This window comes from Oryctolagus cuniculus, chromosome 9, assembly GCF_964237555.1.
Source record: "Oryctolagus cuniculus chromosome 9, mOryCun1.1, whole genome shotgun sequence".
Lineage (NCBI taxonomy): Eukaryota > Metazoa > Chordata > Mammalia > Lagomorpha > Leporidae > Oryctolagus > Oryctolagus cuniculus.
In genome coordinates this window covers 118,794,122-118,817,957 of record NC_091440.1, presented here as the reverse complement: position 1 = coordinate 118,817,957, position 23,836 = coordinate 118,794,122, and the positions used below count along the sequence as shown (strand labels likewise).

The window sequence follows — 23,836 nt, the reverse complement described above, 5'->3', positions numbered from 1 at the left end:
TTTCCTAGAAGTGATAAAAAAGTGATAAAAAACAGCATCTTAGGGTACTTATCTTGGTCACTAGGCTGAACAACACATATGATTATATTTTTTAAAGATTTATTTTATTTACTTGAAAGAGTTACAGAGTGAGTCAGAGGCAGAGAGAGAAGGGAAGACCTTCCATCTGCAGGTTCACTCCCCAGATGGCTGCAACCGCCAGGGCTGAGCTGGCCAGGCTGAAGCCAGGAGCCAGAAGCTTCTTCTGGGTCTCCCACATGGGTGCAGGGGGCCAAGGACTTGAGCCATCCTCTGCTACTTTCCCAGGCACATTAGCAGGGAGCTGGATAGGAAGTGGAGCAGCTGGGACTCAAACTGATACCCATATGGGATGCCAGCACTGCAGCCTATGATTATTATTTTAAAGGTCATTGTCCAATCAGCATGACACACTTAAATTGTGGCCTGGGAATTTACTCATCACCATAAATCTATCAATCAGTCCATCTATCTGTCTCTATTATGTATCTACGTATCTATATATCTACATATCTATGTATGTATGTATCTATCTATCTATCTATCTATCTATCTTCTATCAGTTGTGTTGTCCGATAGGGAAGTTAGAATGGGATGGATGCCCACACCTTGCCAATCCCATGGGTCTTCGACAGCTGTATAGGAGCTGTTCTCTTTACCCAGACCAGAGCAGTGGATCTCAGCCCTGGTTACATCCTGGGAACATCAGGGAGCCTAGAAAAACTGGCACCCAGGTTCTACCCTGCGAATTCTGGAATACAGTTGATTCCACACATCCCTAGACTGTCAGAGTTCTTTGCAGGAAGATCCCCTTTGTTGGCTCTGTGTTGGTAACAGTTGCAAACCATTAGGAAGAGATCAGTCTTAGGAGGGAAGCGATCAAGTGGCGGCAAGGGCAGAGTCAAGGAGTGGTTGATACAGTTGGTCTTTGATTCAAAGATAGAATCAAGATGGGGAAGAGGGGTTTAAGGCCAACCTGACTTTTACCTGTGCTTTGGTTTGTGCTCATCAGGTATATACATCGTGGACAGGCGGTTCCGTTCTCCAGATGACTCGTGCAATCAGCTGACTCAGTTTCTCTATGGATTTTGCAAACAGTCACGCCGCCAGAGAATTATCCAGAGGAACCGAACAGAGAGGCTGTCAGATCTTCTGGACTGGAGATACTTAGGCAGAGTAAGCAGGATTTTTATAAACACTGAGGGTCACCACTGTAAAAATTCCACTGGGGGGCGGACTTTGGCTTAGAGGTTGAGATACCTGGGCACTACATCTGAATGCCTGGGTTCGATACCTGGCTCTGGCTGCTGACTCCAGCTTCCTGCTGATGCAGACCCTGGATGGCAGTGGCCATGGCTTAAACGGTTAGGTTCCTGCAGCCCATGTGTGAGATGCACATTGACTTCAAGACTCTCGGCTCTGGCTCCCAGCCATTGCAGATATTTGGGTAGTGAATTAACAAATTGGAATTCTTTCTCCCTCTCTAAGAAATAAATTTTAAAAATTGCATTAGAAGGCTGGTGTTGTTAAGGAGGTGGGTTAAGCTGCTACCTACAATGCTAGGATCCCATATGAGTGCCTGTTTGAATGACTGTTCCTGCTAACATACCTGGGACAGCAATAGAAGATGGCCCAAGTACCTGAGCTCCTGTCTCCCATCTGTGGGAACCCAGATGAAGTTTCAGGCTCCTAACTTTGGCTTGGCCCAGCCCTAGCCATTGCAGCCATCTGGGGAGTGAATCAGTGGATGGAAGATTCTCTCTCTCTCTCTCTCTCTCTCTCTCTCTCTCTCCCTGTAACTCTGTCTGCCAAGCAAATAAATTACATCTTTAGAAAATTCCATTGGACAATGAAAGCATTGATTCTAGTCATAATTCATAAAGCCAGTTTAATATAATTGTTAAAATTTCAATGAAAGTTTCACATACTTTTTAACCTTAATATGAGTTCTTGAAGTCTGAACTCCAAACCTTCACATCGAGTTTGCGTCCTTAATAGCACATCCTTCAGGATACAGCTAGTCAGTCTATTATCAGAGCGTAGTTTGTATGCAGAACCATTCCATGAAGATGAGGAAAGTGTCAGGAGGAAAGTCCCCGCTGTGTTTCATCGAAGAGATAATGTGGCTACCCTCCTCCACTACAACAGGGAGCAGATACTGCAAACATTTCACAGAAAATAAAAATGAAAAATAAATCTTTATTTTGGGACAAGTATTTTTGAAATTCTCACATAGTTTTGTTCAGAATTTGCATTTTCCACAAACTTTTTAAAGGTCTTCTAATTTGATTACAAAATGATACGTGCAGGAAATACCTCCGTCCAATCACGTGATAGGTTTACAAACACCCAGGTGTTCACCTGGCTTAGCATTGGATGACTGAATAATTAACAAATTGGCATCTCATGATGTATCTGCTTGTGTGCTGCTGACTCTCCAGGCCAACTGATGCATGCCGTGACTCGCTCAGCATCTGTCTACGCACATTCAGGCCAATGCCCATTGCATCCTGGGTGGCTAATTTTCCTGTCTCCACCTTTATAGTGAAAACAGAAAGATAAGGCTCTCTCCTAAATTCTGAGGCAGGATTTTCATGTCCTCTGTCCATTGAGGCCTCGTCTTTTTCCATGCCGTTCTGCTTCTCTCTGGAACGAAACCCATGTTTTTAGTCACCTTGGTGCTCAATGTAGGGCTCAGAATATCCAGTATCGATGTTTTCCCCAACTTTTTTGTGGTATTTCTTGGCCTATGCACCGAAAAATGATTAAATTGAATACTGTCATTTATTTCCTGTCTCTCTCATTCCTGAGGGTGAAAAGATTCTGCCACTTTAAAAACATGTATATCAGAGGCAGGCATTTGACACAGTGGTTAAGAAGCTGCTTGGGATGTCAGCATCACATACTGCAGTGCCGGGGTTCGAGTCCAGGCTGTGCTTCTAGTTTCCTGTTCATGCACATCCTGAGAGACAGCAGTGATGGTTCAAGTATTTGGGTCCCTGCCAGCCACGTGCAAGACCTAAACTGAGTCCCAGGCTTCTGGCTTCCGCTTGACCCACCTCTAGCTGTTGTAGAAATTTGGGAGAAAGAACCAGCAGATGGAAGAACTTTCTCTATTTCTGTTTCTCTGTTTTTCTCTCTGTCAAATAAAATGAAAGTAAATAATAAACATTAAGAAGACCCATATATTTCAGAGCTAGCATAATAGGGCTTGACAGCATGGTTACTGAGGTATCCAACTCTTCTGTTGTTTAACTTGTGAATTGGCTTTCTTTCCATAGTATTACCAGCATGCCCGGCACTTGACATTAAGCAGAGCTTTTCCAGATAAATTCCACATGCAACCCACATCACCACCAACGGTGAGTATTTAATGTATTGTCCATGTTTTGAAAGCTAAAGTTTTTATTTATGGTAACTTCTAACTATATGTTTTAGTTGGGAAGTAGCCAAGTACACAGGTTCTTCTACTTTTTTATAGTCTTGAACCAGAGCAAAGAATAGAGAAACTTGCAAATCTGAGTATCTCAAAGCTCTCAATTCAGAATTTGCCTTGTGTACAGGAGGAGTAGCTAATTCATGTTCTTGTTGATGTACTTTCTTATTTATTTATTTATTTATTTATTTATTTATTTATTTTGACAGGCAGAGTGGACAGTGAGCGAGAGAGAGAGACAGGGAGAAAGGTCTTCCTTTACCGTTGGTTCACCCTCCAATGGCCACTGTGGCCAGCACGCTGCAGCTGGCACACCATGCTGATCCAAAGCCAGGAGCTAAGAGCTTCTCCTGGTCTTCCATGCAGGTGCAGGGCCCAAGCACTTGGGCCATCCTCCACTGCCTTCCCGGGCCACAGCAGAGAGCTGGACTGGAAGAGGGGCAACCGGGACAGAACCCGGTGTGCCGGCGCTGCAGGCAGAGGATTAGCCTATTGAGCCGCATATTAAAACTTGACGCCTCAATGCTTAAATTGCCTCTGTTAGACCTCCATTCTTTTGGGAGTTGTTAACTAAACAAACTGGGCTGCTTTAATAGGAGATGAATTTATTGCCCAGGAATAAAAATAGGCTGAGCACCTGGAGAGAGTACATACAGAGTTAATTCAAGTTCCTCAGGGTGCTTTGGACCAGATGAGCATTTAGGTTCCCTTCAGCAGCACCCACCAGGGAGCTTCTTGTAAAGGCTAAGTGGACTTTTAGGTTCATGAGATCACCATAGCCACATGTGTCAACAGACAGGAAATGCAGTGCAGGGCACTGTGGCACAGGTGATTGTCTTTAGTGAGACTGGTCCTTGCAGTAGTCTACACTGCAGTCCAGAAGCTGCACTTCTTTGGCCTCCTTTCCATCAGGTGGCAACTCAGGCCCAAGATGGAAAGACTCAAAACACTGGATTTGAGATTCATCCTCGCTTAGCTTAGGATGCTGATGTGAGCTTTCAGTGTGTACTACCTACATATTTCAAGTATGCCCCTGCAAAGGCCAATATCTCATGTAAATCTTGACAAGCAAGCTTCCATAGTCCTTGTGAAGTATGCACTCAAATACAAGAGTAATCACATTCACAGGTTTCCAAAAGTTGTGGTTACCAAAATCAAATATTGATAGACCCTTCAAGTTGAGATGTAGTTTACCAATCAGAAGTCACTTCTACCATAAACAGTTTTTCCAGATACTACAATTTGCATTCAATCTATATCAGGTGTCTGGGGAAAAACATCTAGGAAGTTATCCCCAGGTGAACTTTGCCCATAGAGAAAGTAGAAGTATTTTCTTAATCTCTCCACCTAGAAATTGCAACTCCTATGTTGATAATTCTAGCATTCAGGGTTGGCTTCTCAGTTTATTTAGAGGCAGTCACTCCACTTCAGGATAATTCACCTGTATTCATCCATTTTTCTACTGATTCAACTAAGTATTGAACACCTACTCTGAACCAGGTCCTAAATGCAGAACTTGGTGTCATTGCTTTTTCTTATATTGCTTTCAAATCAGGTACCGAAAACTTGAAATGACTGTACCTAAATGATGTATAAAAAGGTGAAATAGAGAGCTACTTGTGCTGTAACACTTTGATGCATTTGTCTCCACATTCAAACCTATGCATTCCTCAAAGGCAGGGATCATGGTTTTCAAGTTACTTCTTTGGTGGCATTGTGTTACGTAGTTGGTGTTCAGTCCATTAATCAAATGAGTTATCTAAGCAAATCTTAGGTAGAAGTACAATTTTATTAAAGCCTAGTAATATTTGCTCAGTAACTGCAAGGACAGTAATTAATGGAATTTCAGGGTCAGATAAGTGTCCTAGCTTCTAGGATACCTGCTGGGAGTGGCTACCCATGGCATGTCTGGGTTGCATGTGTCCTGCAACTTTGTTAAGCAAATCTGGAGGATGACACAGACTATCAGCAGTGTAACATAGTAGTTGGAATTAAAGCTCTGGTAGAAATCTTTGTTCTACCACGTATGACCTTGACAAATGATCTATGGCCCTGGACAAGTCATTTGGCCATTTGGCCTCTCTAATCTTCAGTCTTCTGTGAATTGGAAGAACAAGTGCATTGTAATGTTAGATGATTCAATGAAGTAAAATGTACACAGCATCTGGCATAATTCAATGCTTACAAAAAGGATAGCTGTGTATGCAATGATCTCTCTTGAGCTTGGTGGTACCAGAATCAAAATGAATGAAAGTTTAACGGCACCCGACAGACCACAAAGGATATCTCACAATGTCTCTGTTGCATGTGCATGTGAAGTGTTGACATCACTGAACACCAAGAAAGTGCATCTCATCTTGTGTGGTATTTTTGTCTTTGGCAGACGGAGGGGTTTATGTACCCCAGGCCTTCCTCGGTGCCACCTTCTCCTTTGGGGTCTCAGGCCTCCAGTCCTCAGAGCAGTGATGTGGAAGATGAGGATGAGGATGAGGATGAGAGATACAACGAAGAAGAGGAGGCAGAAAGGGACCGGCTGAATATCAAGTCACCATTGTCTCTGAGGCAGGTTCCTCATGGGAAGAAAAAGCTGCACGGTGAATACAAGAACTGAGCTCCACACCTGCTAGGCAGAACTGGTTTCCTAAGAACACAGAAGGGATGATTACTGAAGAAAATGGATATGCCAGGGCTTTAATTTCCTTCTAGTACCACGGAATTTCTTCTCTGGCTAAAAAGTGGAGGAGATTCAGCAAATGGCCATTTTACTATTTAGAATAAGAACCAAATTATTTTTCCACCTATTGTGTTCCCAGTATATTTAGGAATGAAGGAAGGGTGTTAAAGTGGTTAGACCTAAGTAAGTATTTTGTAGATGACTAATTTAAGCAGTAAAATTGTTTTCTTATTGGTGTTTATTTTAAAATTATCACCACCATACTCCTTTGCCTAGGATTTAGTTTCTATACCTTACCAAACAAGTCTCCCCTCTCCCCCTAAAGAATCCTGATTTTGACTTTGAATCTGTTCTACTTACATATATTAAATAAATAAGTCTGCTGACCTCATTCTCACATTATCAAAGTCATGATTTTTTATCTAGCATTGTAGAGAACCAAAATCCCTAAGAAAATACTTATTCTAGTTGTGGATTTTAATGCATATTAATTCATATTTATAATATCACTTCTGCAGTCTAGAATTCATGTTCAAATAATGAAAGAAAGATGTTATCATCTGTACTATATCATCTACTGCAATGATTTTCTATTTAAACAATAGATAAAAAATTCATTAATGTGAAAAATTGATTAATCTTCCATAGATGATAAATTTTTTTTTTTGACAGGCAGAGTGGACAGTGAGAGAGACAGAGAGAAAGGTCTTCCTTTGCCGTTGGTTCACCCTCCAATGGCCGCCGCGGCCAGCGTGCTGCGGCCGGCGCACCGCGCTGATCCGATGGCAGGAGCCAGGAGCCAGGTGCTTCTCCTGGTCTCCCATGGGGTGCAGGGCCCAAGCACCCGGGCCATCCTCCACTGCACTCCCTGGCCACAGCAGAGAGCTGGCCTGGAAGAGCGGCAACCGGGACTAGAACCGGGTGTGCCGGCGCCGCTAGGCGGAGGATTAGCCTAGTGAGCCGCGGCGCCGGCCCATAGATGATAAATTATTAGACTCATATAAATATGGCAATTTTAAAGGTTAACTTTTTATTGATAGTTTTTTTAAAAAATTGTTTGGCATTAAAATATCATGTAAAGAACCTGTCAATTAATAGTGTTTAATGAAGGTGTTTAATGAAACTTTAAAAAAATAGTTAGCAAAAGATAAAAAAACATTGGCCGGTGCCGTAGCTCAATAGGCTAATCCTCCACCTTGCGGCGCCGGCACACCCGGTTCTAGTCCCGGTCGGGGTGCCGGATTCTGTCCCGGTTGCCCCTCTTCCAGGCCAGCTCTCTGCTATGGCCAGGGAGTGCAGTGGAGGATGGCCCAGGTGCTTGGGCCCTGCACCCCATGGGAGACCAGGAAAAGCACCTGGATCCTGGCTCCTGCCATCGGATCAGTGCGGTGCGCGGGCTGCAGCGGCGGCCATTGGAGGGTGAACCAATGGCAAAAGGAAGACCTTTCTCTCTCTGTCTCTCTCTCTCACTGTCCACTCTGCCTGTCAAAAAAAAAAAAAAAAAAAAAAACAACAGCATGTACTTAATTATAATGATAATATCTCTACCTTCTGTGATGTGCTTACTGACATAGTTGAATGATGGCTATATAATTAAGTAGATTTACATTTTAAATATAACTATATTTAAATGGCAAAAAATAATAAGTGGGCATTTGGTGCAGCAGTTAAGCTGCTTTGGACGCCCACATCCCATTTCCGAGTGTTTGGGTCTGACTTTGGACACCCACATCCCATTTCTGAGTGTTTGGGTTTGACTTTGGACACCCACATCCCATTTCTGAGTGTTTGTGTTTGACATCTGGCTACACTCTGCCTTCCAGCTTCCTGCTGATGCACCTGGAAGACAGCAGGTGTTGGCTCAAATACCTGGGCTCCAGCCAACCATGTGGGAGACCTGGATTGAGTTTCCAGCTCCTGGCTTCAGCCTGACCCAGTACCAGCACTGGAGAATTGAACAAACAAATAGGAAATCTTTCTCTCTCTGTCCTTTGAATGCCAATTAAGCTACCATTGACAGAGCAGTTTGAAAAATTGCTCTGAAGAACAAGAAAAAAATTCAAGAGTAAGATGGATTTATATAAAGGATCTTCAAAAAGTTCATGGAACATTGACAACTATGTATGGATTTCAAAATATTTTTGCACTAAAGTAAACCCATCCTTTACTTCCATTTTTTATGAACTTTTTGAATTATCTTCATATTATGGACTCATTAGCTGAAATTGCATGAGAGTCTCGTTATAAAAGAGGATTTCATTGTTTCAATAACCATGGAAATGTACCCTTAGTAAAATGTCATAACCCAGTTATTCAAATGATACTCTTGATTGGTAATTGGTTGGTGTAAAACACAGTAAAATCTTTTTACTATTCAATATAAAACTTTAAAATTTAAGTGCTTCTTGTCCACTGAAAGAATAATGCTATGATTAGAAATGTACATAGGTAATACACACAGAAATTAACTGAGTTGCAAACTCCTGCTTTGGAGCAGCATGAGTAGGAATCAGAGTTTCATCTGGCTTAGTGATTAAGACACCAGTGTTCCATACTGGAGTGCTACATCTCTATACCTGGTTCTGGCTTCAGACCAATACAAGGTCTGGGGAGGCAGCACTGATGGCTCAAGTGAGTGGGTCCCTGCCACCCACATGGGAGACCTGGATTGAATCCCCAGCTTCTGGCTTTGTCCCTGGGTGGGGCGGGGAGGGGCCATTTCACACATTTGGGGAGTAGACAGGAGTATGCTCTTCTCTCTTCCTCTCAAATGAATAAAATAATTAATTTTTTAAAAAGATAGGAAGAGAACCAAAAAAAACCCACTAAAAGAGTTGGAAGGTTATAGCAAGCTGGAGAGATCTTTGTAATTAATAAGTCTGTCTGTCTGGTGGAACGTGAGAAATTTGAAAACTTGAAACACTTGTAGCTTGTAGCTATGTTTAAGTAGCTATAGGTCAGAGCTTTTTAAAGCTCTGTCTTGTAAGAAATACTTGAGATTGTTGTGGTTAGTTGTGGAGAGACTTATTCCATATGACAGGTGTTAAAACTGTTCTTGGGACATACAAATTATTTTTAACATTCAAATTTGTGTCTGATGAGCAAATACTTCATGGTGAACTGGACATAAATCCACTGTAAAATCAAGTTCTCATTAATGACTATGATGATGTCACATAGATTGCTTTAATTATTTCATAAGGGGCAGATATCAGTGTTACATTAACTACCATAGAGTTTCATTATCCCATTATGAAACAGGAGACAGACAAGCAGGGTTTTGATTACTTAACATATTGAAATTGCAATTCCAAGTTACAGAGACATTCACATAGAGATTTTCTTTAGCTACTAAATAATAACTATATATTGATGACAATAAGAGTTAACAATACTTTCTATTTATGATATTATCAGTAATGACTCTGAATTGATTAGCTTAAAAATTAACAAGATGGTCACATTGTAATTCCAAATTAATAAATCATTACTCATGCTGTAAGGGTGCGTGTGTGTATATGTGTGTTTTCAGATGCTATGGGACTCAAGTTGACTTGGAAAAAGAGTAAATGAGGCACGTTACCATGCACTGTGGTTATCAGGGCACCTTTATGTAATATTATGCTGTCAAATAAAGCCTGGAGCTCCAGACAATTACAGTCAGCAGAGAACTGGACTCTGCAGCATCGACTTAGCTGCTGAAAATGGGTCACCTCAAACACTGCTCTGTTCCCTCTATAAAGTAAACGCCCGAGCAGGGTGTGCTCCACCTGCTTAGTTCCCAGTGATTCTGGGGCCCATGGTTCTAAATGGGGCTAAAAGGAGACACAAAGAGCGTATGGGGAGTTCCCCATCTTCAGCCCATCTTCTGGGGCCACCTTCTTCACTGTCACTTCCCTCGACACACACACCCAGGTGCTCTTATCACAGAGCTTGTCCTGGTCACCCTCTTCCACCTCCTTTCTTCATAATGCACTTCTCCTGGGGGCACTGCAAGACAATCCTCTTCTCTTTCCCATCCCTTCCTCCCTCCCTCCCTGCCCTTCTTGGGAAAAAGAATGGCTGCTGAGTGATAATAAAATCCAAGAGAGAACAGAATGAAAAAACTAAGAATTATGAGATCCACACAGGCACTGGCTGTAACAGACAGAAGAATACTTGAGAGTCTTCAGTCTCGGAGTTAGACACTAGCTGACCTCAACAGGACAGGAAGCGATGAGAGAAGGCAGCGCTGCTCTGGGAGAAGTCTGCATTTCTGAGGCTTCTGAAGGAATAGACCTAGCTGTGCAAGTTGCTAAGATCACACATGGAGTGCAAAGGGTCCACGAGTCTCAAGGGTGTGGTTTGTGTTTTTCGCCAGGACAGAACTAAGTACAAATGCAAGCTGGCACGTTTTCACCAGTATAGCACACTGTCTTCCAGGAATCTGGCCTGATCAACGTTTTCTTCTCCATCTGTAAAGAAAAGTCACATTAGGGAAACATTCATTCTCTGTTTTGAAGAGGAACAGATAAGACAAAAAAGAACGGCAGGAAACAAATACATGGCCCTCTAAGCTCTGTTAACTCCTGGACTCTGCTGCTGAAAATTTTAAAATGATTTTGATTTGTTCAGTTGGGAAACTTTCCCCTTAGCTTGGAACTCACTGGGAAATTCACAATTTGCTTCTTACTTGGGAAAAATGATATAGGAACACATTTGCAAATATTTATTTACTATGTAATCTAGAGTCCTGAGGAGGAAATGAGATCAAAAAGAAGGGATCTTTGTTAGCTGGATGGGACTGGAAAACTTTCCATCTGGGGCTGCAAGTAGCTGAGGAGTCAGACAGAAGACTCCTGGGCCTCTATAAATAGGGCAGAATTCAAACCTTCTATAACGGATGGGAAGAAAGAGTGGCTAGAGGCAAAATGCATCTCATAATTTTCTCTTCCATCAGCTTTAGATACATTTTCTCCCTTAGTTACAATACAGTTTGAGAATCTGGGTTCCATCTTAACCTGCATTGCTAGCACATTTTGAAATATTGCAGACAATGGGCTGCTTTTTAAAGGGAAGAAGAAAATCACCTAGAAGGACGTCCCTTTGTCAACTCTGTTGAAATAAAACTTCACTATATCCGGGTGCTTCACAAAGTTTGTCAAAAAATAGAATGAAAAGACAAGTTTATTTTGATGCAAATCCTTTTGAAGTTCATGTATAGTTTTGTCAAAAATGCATTTCCAGAAACTTTTTGGAAGACCCTTCAAATAAATACGAGCTTTCCAAGTAATATGTAGAGAATTTAAATACATCAAAGGAGACTGGTGATTAATATGTCATGAAAATCAAAAGCTTGTCCATCAGTTTAGACTAACACAATTTTGTTTCTTCATTTCATATTCAGAGATAAACCATTCAGAAAACTCCAATAATTAAAAAACTGTATTTATTTTCCAGAAAGGACTTGAAGCAGGGACTCTTAATTGCATCCTTATCCAAAACCGCTGATGAAGATAGCCATCCTCCTCTTTAAAATCAGCCCTCCCTTGTCCATCCTAGTTCTCTTGTCTGAATCAGCATGCCTCTCCAACAATCAAGCCTAAAGTTTCACCATATGCACAGCAGTTAAGATGCTACTTGGGATGTCCACATCCCATATCAGAGTCCTTGTTTTTCAAATAACATATATTTAGAACAGAATGCTATTTTTTTTTTTTTTGACAGGCAGAGTAGACAGAGACAGAAAGAAAGGTCTTCCTTTTCTGTTGGTTCACCTCCCAAGTGCTGCTTCTCCTGGTCTCCCATGCGGGTGCAGGGCCCAAGGACTTGGGCCATCCTCCACTGTATTCCCTGGACACAGCAGAGAGCTGGACTGGAAGAGGAGCAACCAGGACACAATCCGGCGCCCCGACCGGGACTAGAACCCGGTGTGCCGGCACCGCAGGCGGAGGATTAGCCTATTGAGCCACCATGCCAGCCCAGAATGCTATTTTGAAAGCTCAAAACTTTATTATCAGCTAATTTCCACTCAAGTTCTTTCCTCCAGGACTTCAAAAGTCAGTAAGTGTGCTACATCTTGAGTTTTGGAAAGATCAGCTTGGATGCAGCTTCTTCTACCTGTTATTCCGATACTTCGCACCTTTCATTGTAAATGTTCTGAGAGCTGTGTCAGCTCTTCAGTACCTCGCACCTATACCTACTTCTCTGCTTTCTTGTACCAAATTCCCTCAAAGCAAAGTTTAAGATAGGGCCTGGTATCAGCACGCTGGGTCACAGGTGGGAGCCGAGGGGGTCCTGTGAACCACTGTGTAAGGTGCCCTGAGTTCTGTATTTCCACTGACCACTCTGCTATACTTGATGCTTCTAATTACTTCTTGCTTTAAATGTTCTATCCTTGACTTATGGAATACTCAATGATTCTCTCATATTTCTACCTCTGCCTTTGAATGTCCCTTCACCAATACTATTTTTCCTTGATTTTGGAATGTTTTGCAAGGCAAATCTGCCCTCTCTTTCTGTATCTAAGCCCTCCAAGAGATTTCCATGTTCACGGCTTCAACATTTATTAGCTAGCTCTGAATTTTCAGTTATTCTTAGCAACTCAAGCAACCATCAGAACAACCTGGGGAAAGTTCATAAGGACACAGATTCTGGATTCTCAAAGTGAACAAAATCAGAATTTCTGGGCCAAGAATTCTGTATTTTTCAGAGAAAATATGTGCTTTGGCCAGCAAACCACTCATTCATATATACATATACTTATACATATATATGCACACATATACATATATATATATTTTACACACTTTAAAACTTAAACTATGGAGACTGGAGTTGTGGCACAGCTGGTTAAGCCACTGCTTGTGACGCCTGCATCCCATATCAGAGTACTGGTTCAATTTCCAGCTACTCTGCTTCCTATCCAGCTTTGTGCTAATGAGCTTGAGGAGGCAGCAGAAGATAGGCAGCAGAAGATGGCCCAAGTGCTTGGGCCTCTGCCAATCACATGCAGACCTGAATGGAATTCCAGATTCCTGCCTTTGACCTGGCCCAGCCCTGTGGCCATCTGGGGAGTGAACCAGTGCATCTTCCCCTCTCTCTCTCTCTCTCTCTTTCAGTTATCCTGCCTTTCAAATAAATAAATAGATCTTTTAAAAAATAAAACTTAAATTGTGTCATAAACATGGCACCATTACAATATTTGCAGCTTTAGGTTTATATTTTGAGCATTGATGACTTCTTATTAGTGATAGGAATTCTACCTGTACAGACCCCACACCCAGGTTCCACTGCTTTATTGCTTTGTGGATAATGATAGTCCCAGGATCACCCAGCTAGTAAAATGCAAAGTAAGATTTAAAACTAGGTTTGTTATATTGTTGTTGTCTCTGAGCACTCAAAATGTTTTAGATTATTGGGTTTTCAGATTAGGGGGTGCCCAACTCTAAAGTTGAGGCAAATATTCCAAAATCTGAAGAGCTTGAAATCTGAAGTACTTCTGGTCTGAAGCATTTTGGATAAAGGCTATTTCATCTGCAGTACTTGCGATGACACGTAGAAAGAGTGCATCTATTTGAGGACTGCATCTAATCCTGGTACAGAACATGCTATAGAACATACTGATGATTACTCAGAACTGGCCCAGCCCATGAACCATATGAAACATGAACCATATGAAATGACTGTGCTTGTACGGTAAAAAAAAAAAAAAAATGGTTGACTTTCAGCAGTTTCATGTAGGTTAACCATTGGATTTATGATTATTTTAGTTTTTCTTGGTCTCAGTCTTCTCAACTAAAAAATAATGAAGTTGGGCTCTGAACTCAGTACTAAGAGTTGCAAGAGAAAGGCTACAGTAGGGTATGGTTTGTGAATCTGTACCCAATTCCCCAGTTTCAACAGGAAAATGTTTTTTTTTATATTCTTGGGACTCATGCTAATGAGATATCCACTGATCTTTAAGGCATGACCATTTCTGGAGAGGTGACTACAATCAACACAGAATCGCAAAGGTAAGGAACGCTGCTCTGTCCTGCAGTTGTACCTTCCTGTGGTTTCCGCAAGGATGCCAGGAGGAGTGCTACCGCCTCTGGAAGAGTCAGGAGTTGGGCGTTTGGGCTTCGTCTTTCTGGAGAGGGAAACACAACAGATACGGATTCTATCAGCATTTATATAGTCACGTAGACCAAGACTATTCTAAATGATATAACACTAGGCAAATCTCTGTAAACATAGACTGCTGATCCCTAGGCAAAGGCCTCTGTATACAGAAGACTGACTTAAAAGTTGAAACATTGCACCTTTCCCTTGGAGATGGCTTATGAGTGATGATGTTGTGTTTACCTACAGGGTATGGAAGAGAATCTTAAACTACCTACTGAAGAGAATTTCAGGAACGCCAGGAGGATTAGGGAAAAGAGCCCACTAGAAGTTTCCCCTTCAGAGTTTAAAATAGGATGCCTCAGCAGAAAGTACTGGATGTGATTCGCTTGGGAGTCTCTGCTTTCTCCTCTCTAGCTCCTTAGAAAGCAGTTTGGGATAAGAAGCAACATTCTTGGCCACATATAAGGTAATTATTCCACAGAAGAAATATCTGTTAAATAGTGAAGGTTGTTTACAAGATAAGCTGACACATGACAAATCCCCATGATTCAAGAGCAACCATAATTTTTAATTTGTAGGCACCCGAAGTGGAAAAACACAGCCTACCTTCATAAATTAGTTTAATTACACTGTAAGCTGAAGAACCTGAACAAAAATTTGTTAAGCTCTTGCTGTGTGCTCAACACAGTGTTTGATATTTTTTCTAGATAAGTTTACTCTTTATTTTTAGCATTTAAATATTTAAAATGTGACCAAAATTAATTGCATTTAAAAAAATCCAATGGCACTGAAGACTTTATCATGAAAAACACCTAGACCTGGTTGCATTCCTAGTGGTTCCGTACTTCACTGTTTTTGACTTTGGACCGTCGGATGGCTTTTTCAATACAGGCGGAAGCCTAGAGTTCCTAGGTAAGTCGCTATTTCGATAATGATGATAAAAATCATCATAAGAACAGTGAAGACAAACTGAGTGCAAATCCTGCCATCAACGCGCGCTGAGTTCCAGAAGCAGCACGTAGCTCCTTCTCCTCCGAGCGCAATCCCAGGCCTTGCTTGTTCTGAGATCGCTCACTCCCTGCGGATCGCGCACACCTGAGCGGGAGGGCGGGCTGCGCAGGTGCATCCCGCCACGCCTACGCCCGCCTCGGCCTCGGCAGCCCGAGCGGCAGTTAGTGCCGCCCGGCAGTCTCGGACCCTGGCTTCCCTGCTCCGCTCCAGCCGCTGCGACCAACTTGGACATGGCCAGGATTGCTTGCACGAGGAGACTTCAAACATGTGTGGAAAATGGAATTAAAAGGTAAGCTTATTTTGAAATTCAAGTGCAATCGAAGTTTGAAAGCCATGTATAATGTTTCCAAAATACACAATTTTGGGGATTTCAAACCTTTTTTTTTTTTTGCACCAAAAGAGAAGTCTTGTAATTCCACTTTCCAGGGACTTTTATTTAAAGTACTCTCCGCAGGGAGACGCTTTCTCCCGCGCCGGGCTGGAGCGAGCCCTGCCCACCCGGCCCGCTCCACGGGTCCCTCACCTGGAGGCAGCCGGTCCGAGAGGTCCTTCCTCCGGCTCTGGTCGGAGATGAAGCGGCGCCCCTCTGCAAAGGGCGAGACGCGGGGCTCAGCGCCGCCCTCCCGGGCCCGGACACCTCGGGGGGCGCTTTGCAGCGGGTGGCGCCGACACCTGCCAGGGCGCCGTTTCCCAGGTGCGCCGGGAACCCGCAGCCCGCTGGTTCAGGGTCCGGGGTTTCTTAAACGTCGAGGAGTCTCCCCGCCCTCGCCCGCCCTCGCAGACCCGGTCTCCTTATCTTGGTGATCTGAGACCTGGATGGCTCGGTGCTTTAAGGGAACAGGGGCGCTCTGGGTCTCTCCGCAGCCCTGCGTCCGTCAGTTCTGGGGCTCATGCACCCTGAAGGGTCTTCCACTGTTGTTGCAGGAAGAGCAAAGCCCTTGGAACTTACGTGCTCCCTTGAGGTAGAGCATGGCTTGTGGCGTCCAGTTCCTTCGCTCAAACAGTCTCTAGGACCCGGGGTGAGGGGGCGGGGGTAGAAGAGCAGAGCGGTTACTAAAACCTTGCAGCCCCGTCGTGGGTTAAGAAAGGAGAACCCAAGAGCAGAGTGGGCGCCGGGCATGCGTTCGGAGCCCTGCTCGCCCGGGATTACCTGCGGAGCGCTGCTGGAGTTCCCCAGGAAAGAAAATACGAGGAAAACAGCCAAGGTCGCTGCTGCCAGACTTGCGAGTCCCTGCACCAAACAATCAACCAGGCAGACAGGATCCTGCGCTTCCTTCCGGATCCCTGCACAACCACACCCCCCTTCTCCCTGTTCGCTGCTTCAATACTTAGTACGGGTCCCCAGGCGACTCTCCAATCAATCCAGAAAGAGTCCACTTAGACACATTACTCCAAATATTTTGTCAGTACCCCACCCCAATGAAAAAATGGGTAAGCAGATTCTCTTTTTCTTAGTAAAAACAAGTGACGGTTATTTTTATAGCACACGAAGTATGCCTGAAAACTGCTGAGTAGGTAAAAAAGGCTGTCAAGCTTTTTAAAGAAATAGCATTGACAGTCTCAAGTATTCAAAACCTTTACTTACCTTCATGTTCTGCTCCCTCCCAGAAGGCTGTGACAACTATCAGGCTGTCTGCGACTTTTCTAATCTTGTTCAGAAGTTGAGGCTTTTAACATCTTAGGGCAAGGACCCCTGTGCATCAGCAGTAGAGATGGGGAGTCCCCAGGGGCGTCCTGTCAGCCTTCAGGAAGGAGAGGACCTGATGATGCCTCCGGGGAGATTGGGTTGCAGGAAGTAGAGGAATGATTGATGAGTGGGCATCATCTGTTTAGGTACCCATCACATCAGCCAGGAGACCTTTGAATGGCCCAACATCACTGCCTTAGCTTTTCCCACTAGCTGTCCCCAGACTTTTGTCATTGCTATTAATGAAAATGATCAACAGTCCAAGGCAGAACCAAAAGTAGATGAATAAAGTATGAAATGGTGCCCTGGGTATCTAGCAAGTTATCACTGTTGGCTAAAGATGAATCCCCAGGGTAGAAATGAAAAGGTTAGGGAATCTCCTTGGGATTCAGCATGGGTCATTCACCAAATTACCCACCATTCAGTCATTTACCAAATGTTTATTGAATGCAGGCTATATGTCAGACACTCTTCTTTTTAGTTCAAATGATATAGTCAGGTGCCACAAAGACATCATCTCCGCTTTGACTGAGCTGACCTTGTATTAAGGGGAGAATCTAAATAGCAGTTAAATAAGGCAATTTACAGAATGTTTTGAATTAAAAAGTAAATGCAAAATGATTAAAAGTAAACTTAATTAGCAAATTAAAAAGCGAAAGCAAGATGAATTAAAAAGTAAAAGCAAGAGTATGTGGCAGGCTCCTTTAGGGAAGGCAAAAACTGAAGGGAGTCTTGAAAGATAAGGTGGAGTCAGACTTGGAGGAGCTGCGTGGGAATTACTGCTTCAAGCAGTGCCAGACAAAAAAGCAAAATCTTGGGACGACAGAGCTTGGCTTTCTTGAAGATCACAAGGAGGCCAGTGGCAGCAAAGTCCTGGGGTCGGTGGTGGGGGTACAAGAGAAAGCACTTTGAAAGGAGGTTGGAGAGGAAGAAATGGGCTGGTTCATATGGAAGTACGGTCGCTAGGGAAAGACGGTGATAGCTTGGAGGAGGGCCATGCTAACAGGAGACAGAGACCTATAAATGGATGTGGAATGCTTGTTGGAAGTAGAAAATGTAGGGCCTGTCAATAAATAGAGTAAGAAAAACATAAAGATGATTCTTAGGGGTTTGGTTTCAATACTGAGTAAATGATGAAGCAGTTTACTAAAATTAGAAAGATTTTGGAAGAATTCAGTTAAGAGGAAACTAGGAGTTCCTTTATGGGGAAATTAAAAGGTACATTAGATATCCAAGTTAAAGTTTAAGCTAGGTAGTTGGAAATGCAAAACTCCATTATGGGGACTGGCGCTGTGATGCAGTGGGTTAAGCTGCCACCTGGGACGGCAGCATCCCATATGGGCACTGGTTTGAGTCCTGGCTGCTGCACATCCAATCTAGCTCCCTGCTAATGGCCTGGAAAAGCAGCAGAAGATGGCCCAAGTGCCTGGGCCCCTGCACCCACTTGAAAGACCTGGAAGAAGCTCCTGTCTCCTGGCTTGGCCATTTGAGGAGTGAACCAGAAAATGGAAGATCTCTCACTTTCTCTACCTCTGCCTTTCAAAATGAATACAATAAATCTTAAAAAAAAAAAAAAAAAAAAAAAAAAAAAAAAAAAAAAAAAACCTCTCTATTAAGCTCAGCAAAGCAGTTACTATCTATGGATTTTTTTAAGGCAGGAATGATCAGCTTTCAGAATTTTAGAGAAGAAAGACTTGGATTGAATGAGGACATTTAAGGAAATAGGGATGCGAGAGGCAGGGATAGTGCTATGAAAACAGCCTTCAGGCCGGCGCCGTGGCTCACTAGGCTAATCCTCAGCCTTGCGGCGCCGGCACACTGGGTTCTAGTCCCGGTCGGGGCGCTGGATTCTGTCCCACTTGCCCCTCTTCCAGGCCAGCTCTCTGCTGTGGCCAGGGAGTGCAGTGGAGGATGGCCCAAGTGCTTGGGCCCTGCACCCCATGGGAGACCAGGAGAAGCACCTGGCTTCTGCCATCGGATCAGCGCAGTGCGCAGGCCATGGCGGCCATTGGAGGGTGAACCAACGGCAAAGGAAGACCTTTCTCTCTGTCTCTCTCTCTCACTGTCCACTCTGCCTGTCAAAAAAAAAAAAAAAAAAAAAAAAAAGAAAGTGTTAGAGATAGGGTGGAAAAGACAGAGATTTTTCCCATGGCTGGTTCACTCCCCAAGAAGACTGCAATGGCCAGTGCTGGGCCAGGCTAAACCAGGAGTCAAGAGCTTCATCTGGGTCTCCTACGTGGGTGACAGGGGCCCAAACGTTTGGACCATCTTCTGCTGCTTTTCCCAGGTATTAGCAGAGGACTGGGTCAGAAGCAGAGCAGTTGAAGCACAAACCAGCGCCCATATGGGATGTCGACGTCACAGGCAGTGGCTTTACCTGCTATGCCGTAATGCTGGCCCCAGGCAGTCTGCTGTCTAATGTACGAGCTGAAAATGCAAGGTACTTGCTTTTCCAGCCTTTCCATTGGGATAAGTGCAGACATGTGGTGCAGGCTTCCTCCGTCACATGGGGACTGTGTAGCAGGAATGAGGGAGCGCCCTTGCCAAGGGGTAGCTGTAGTTGAGATTGGGTTTCTGGGGCAGAGTTTGGCATCCAGTTGGTGCTAGAGAGGATGGTGATGGCAGCTGCAGTGACGCCTTTTATTAAAGAGTTCATTTGCTTCAATCAGCCAGGGTTGTTGGTTTCTGTTGATGACAGCTGGGAAATCATTTGTAAGATATGAATGCTGATGGGAATGCTCAGTAGATGAAGAAATATTTTGATGCAGAAGTGATAAAAGATACCAAAAACAGGAAAACTTTAGAAGACAAAAGGGCTAGTTTCAAAGTATATCGATATTCAGTTGAAATAACTATACACAGAGGAGGCATTTGGTAGAGTGGTTAAGATGACACTTAGGATCCCCAAATCCAGTATCAAAGTGCTTAGGTTTGAGTCCTGGCTCTGCTTCTGGTTCCACCTTCCTTCTGGTGCACTCCCTGGGAGGCAGGAGGTGATGGCTCATGTAGCTGGGTCCTTGCCACCCATGTAGGAGATCTGGTTTGGGTTCCAGGTTCCTGGCTTTGGTCTGGCCCGGCTCTGGCTGTTTGCAAGCATTTGGGGAGTGAACCAGCAGATGGAAGAGCTCTGTCTCTCCATCTCTGTCTCCTTGCCTTTCAAATAAATAAAAAAGTGAAAATAAATAAAATAAACATTTATATTAAAAAAGAAATAGCTATATACGCAGGCAGATATTGAGTAAGGACCTCAGTACCCACAATATGTTGAACATGATGGAGAAGAGAGATAACCCCTGTCTCTCATTTGGGTTTTTGTAACAAAATATAATCAACTGGGTATCTTGTAAACAATACAGATTCATTAAACATGAAGGCTGGGAAGTCTAAGCTCAAGGTGCCAGCATGATTGGGTTCTGGTGAGGGCCCTCTTGGTTTCAGGCTGCTGGCTTCCACTGTGTCCTCATATGGTAAAACAGACCAACAAGTTCATGGGGCTCTTGTATATGGATTGTAATGCCACTCTTGAGGGCTGTACCCTCAAGATTAGTCACCTCTCAAAGGCTTAGGATTTCAACATATGGCATCACAGCAGTCTCTTCTAAGTTAGCAATGCTTCTCGGGAATCATCTGGGAATCTTGTTGAAATGCAGACTCCAAGGCAGGAGAGGCAGAGAGAGAGAGAGAGGTCTTCACATCCACTGGTTCACTCCTCAACTGGCCACAATGGCTGGAGCTATGCCGATCCGAAGCCAGGAGCCAGGAGCTTCTTTGGGGTCTCCCATGCGGGTGCAGGGGCCCAAGGACCTGGGCCATCTCCCACTGCTTTCCCAAGCCATAGCAGAGAGCTGGATCGGAAGTGGAGCAGCCAGGACTTGTACTGGTGCCCATATGGGACGCTGGCACTGCAGGTGGTGGCTTTATCCGCTATGCCATGGTGCCGGCCCAAAATTCTACATTTCTAATAAACTCCCTGTTGATGTTCTGCATGCTACAGACCCCTTGGACAGGCTGAAGAGAAAAGCTTTGTGGGACATAAGAAGTGATGAAAACTAAACCCTGGAGATTTGTGCATCTGACAGGATGGGTAGCAAGAGAAATATCTGAGTTTGAGGAAAGAAGAGCTAAGTTTTCTTTGGGATTAGTTTTAGTGGCTGATGTTGTCTACCTGTGTATAGTTGGGGAAGAGATTGGAACTTGTGTGCTTGATACTTAGATCTGACAGTCATTTGTGGACAGGAAAAGTATGCTTTGGCTAGTAAATAAGAATGGAATATAGAAACTGGTTTGCAGAGAGAAGCTTGAGGATTATTTCTCCATGTCATTGAGTAAGACAAGAAATAGCCAAAGCCATTAGGGTGTTTTATTTCTGTTGTCTTAGGAGAAAGATAAAAACTGAAGACTAAAAGGTTAGCAACAAAACTGGGTAACATTTTAATATTGCTATAAATATTAGATTTTAGAATTTTAATGTTAAGGACTTTAGCAACTAGCTCCATAAGGAACAGTAAAAGAAATGAAATATGCTGTGTTTGTTTTAAATGAAGTCATAAGTGAAACCCAATTACTAGTTTACCTAACAAGTAAAATGCCTGTCTCCCCTCTCCAAACCCAAAACAAATAAAGGTTTTAGGAAGAGGGATAGGAAAATGAATCACCAAAGGAAAAAAAAGTGCTTTGTTTATAATGGTTGAGCTAATGAATTCACAAACAGATATTTGACGTCAAAACTGCCATTTTCAGTTTAATAAGCATAAATGACGAGAATGGTTTTGACATGTTATCAATATTGTAAGTCTTATCAAGAGTAAAATGGCAGAATGTATTTCTACTAAAAGGATTTTCAAAGGGCACTTGCCCTCAATAAAATGTTTTTGCTAAATCACAAAACTTTTAAGATATTTTAGAAGTTTAAACAAAAGAAGACAAAGACTTTTGGTAAAAAACAGATTATGGGTAAAACCTCTGAATTTTATTCTGCAGACAGTATGACCAGGCACTGAATGCTAAACAAATTGGCTCCTAAGCCTTTTATTTTTTCTTTTTTTAGTTTTTTTCATTAGCCCATAGATTTTATTCAAGTTTCCATATGGTTTTTGCATTAATGTCCTTTTATTTGTCCAAGAGCCCAACCCAGGTCCCACTTTGTGGTTAGTTGTTTGAGTCTTCCTTGGTCCTCGTGGTCTTGATATCTATGAAGACTACTGGCCAACTATTAGTAGAATGCCTCTTAATTTGGGTTTCCCTTGGGTTATTATTAAATTTAAGTCATGCGGTTTTAAGAGATATGCCACAGAGTCCTTCTCAGTGCACCATAACAGGGGACACAGGATTCACTGTGTTTGTATCCTTTTTTAAAGAAAGCTTTTATTTAATGAATACAAATTTCATAGGTACAGCTTTAGGAATATAGCAGTTCTTACCTCTATACCTGCCCTTCCACCCCAACTCCCATCCCACCTCCTACTCCCTCTCCCATCCCATTCTTCATTAAGATTGGTTTTTAATTTACTTTATATACAGAAGACCAATTCTGCAGTAAGATTCCCACGATTTGCACCAACACAGACACACAGAGTATAGAGTACTGTTTGAAAACGAGTTTTACAGTTAATTCTCATAGAACAACTCATTAAGGACAGAGGTCCTGCATGGGGAGTAAGTGCACAGTGATTCCTGTTGTGGATTTAACAATTGTCACTCTAATTTATGATGTCAGTGATCACCTGAGGCTCTTGTCATGAGCTGCCGAGGCTATGGAAGCCTTTTGAGCACACTAACTCTGTCAGTATTTAGACAGGGCCATCATCAAAGTGGAAGTTCTCTCCTCCCTTCAGAGGAAAGTCCATCCTTTTTTGATATCCCCTTCTTTCCACTGGGGTCTCACTTATAGAGATCACTCATGTAGATAATTTTTTTTGGCCACAGTTTCTTGTCTTTCCATGCCTGAAATGCTCTCATGGGCTTGTCAGCCAGATCTGAATGCCTTCAGGGCTGATTCTGAGGTCAGAGTTCTGTTTAGGACATTTGTCATTCTATGAGTTTGCTGTGTGGACTGTTTCCCATGTTAGAACATTTTCTCTGTTTTATTTCTATCTTGTTATTACCACACACTTGGTTTTATTTATGTAATCCCTTTGACACTTAATCCTATCTATATGATCAATTACACACTTAATATGATCACTTTAACATGTAAGATGTATTATTACTACCCAGCTTAATAGGATTTGGAGTCTATGGCAAGTTTTTAGCTTTACTGTTAGTGGTAAGTCAGTGGGAATGTGTGCCAAATTGTACAGCTCCTCCCTCTCTTATTCCACTCTTATTTTTTCCTGGGATCTATTTTCAATTGGATTTATATATCTATGAATAATTCTGTTAAGAGTTTGACCAATGGTATTAAGTAGAAAAAGAATAATAAAAATAATAAATTTTTCCTCAAGTCAAGAGAAGGGCTGTTCAAGTCATTGCTTCACAAAGTGTCGATTTCACTTCTAAAGGTTTCCTTTTAGGTCCTCTGTTGGTTGTCACAGATCAGGGAGAACATATTGTATTTATTCCTTTGGGTCTGGCTTATGTGACTGAGTATGATGTTTTCCAGATTCATCCATTTTGTTGTAAATGACCAGATTTCATTTTGTTTTTAAACTGCTGTGTGGTATTCCATAGAGTGCATATTCCATAATTTCTTTATCCAGTCTTCTGTTGATGGGCATTTAGGTTGATTCCATGTTTTAGCTATTGTGAATTGTGCTGCAGTAAACACGGAGATGCAGATAACTCTTATATTTGCTGATTTCATTTCCCTTGGGTAAATTCTGAGGCATGGGATGCCTGGGTATATGGCAGGACTATGTCCAGATTTCTGAGGTATTTTCAAACTGTCTTTCATAGTAGTATTACCAGTTTGTATTTCCACCAACAG

The 23,836-nt window shown here is 42.8% G+C and overlaps 2 protein-coding genes across 2 annotated transcripts in view; one reads left to right on the top strand and one right to left on the bottom strand.

Moving 5' to 3' along the window:
• Window positions 1-6,821, top strand: part of GYS2 (glycogen synthase 2) — a 62,350-nt gene extending 55,529 nt beyond the window's left edge. Inside the window, exons 14-16 of the mRNA XM_002712722.5 lie at window positions 1,031-1,194; window positions 3,300-3,380; window positions 5,838-6,821. Coding sequence (XP_002712768.2) covers window positions 1,031-1,194; window positions 3,300-3,380; window positions 5,838-6,065 — 473 coding nt within the window. The 3' untranslated portion in view covers window positions 6,066-6,821. The remainder of the gene's footprint in view (window positions 1-1,030; window positions 1,195-3,299; window positions 3,381-5,837) is intronic.
• Window positions 6,822-9,282: 2,461 nt separating this feature from the next.
• Window positions 9,283-17,073, bottom strand: SPX (spexin hormone). The gene is made up of 5 exons (XM_070048512.1): window positions 16,375-17,073; window positions 16,174-16,229; window positions 15,748-15,810; window positions 14,155-14,238; window positions 9,283-10,582 (listed from the first exon to the last, which is right to left on the bottom strand). Exons 2-5 carry the CDS (start codon window positions 16,193-16,195, stop codon window positions 10,524-10,526), a joined length of 228 nt encoding a protein of 75 aa, XP_069904613.1. The 5' UTR covers window positions 16,196-16,229; window positions 16,375-17,073; the 3' UTR covers window positions 9,283-10,523.
• Window positions 17,074-23,836: the final 6,763 nt, after the last annotated feature.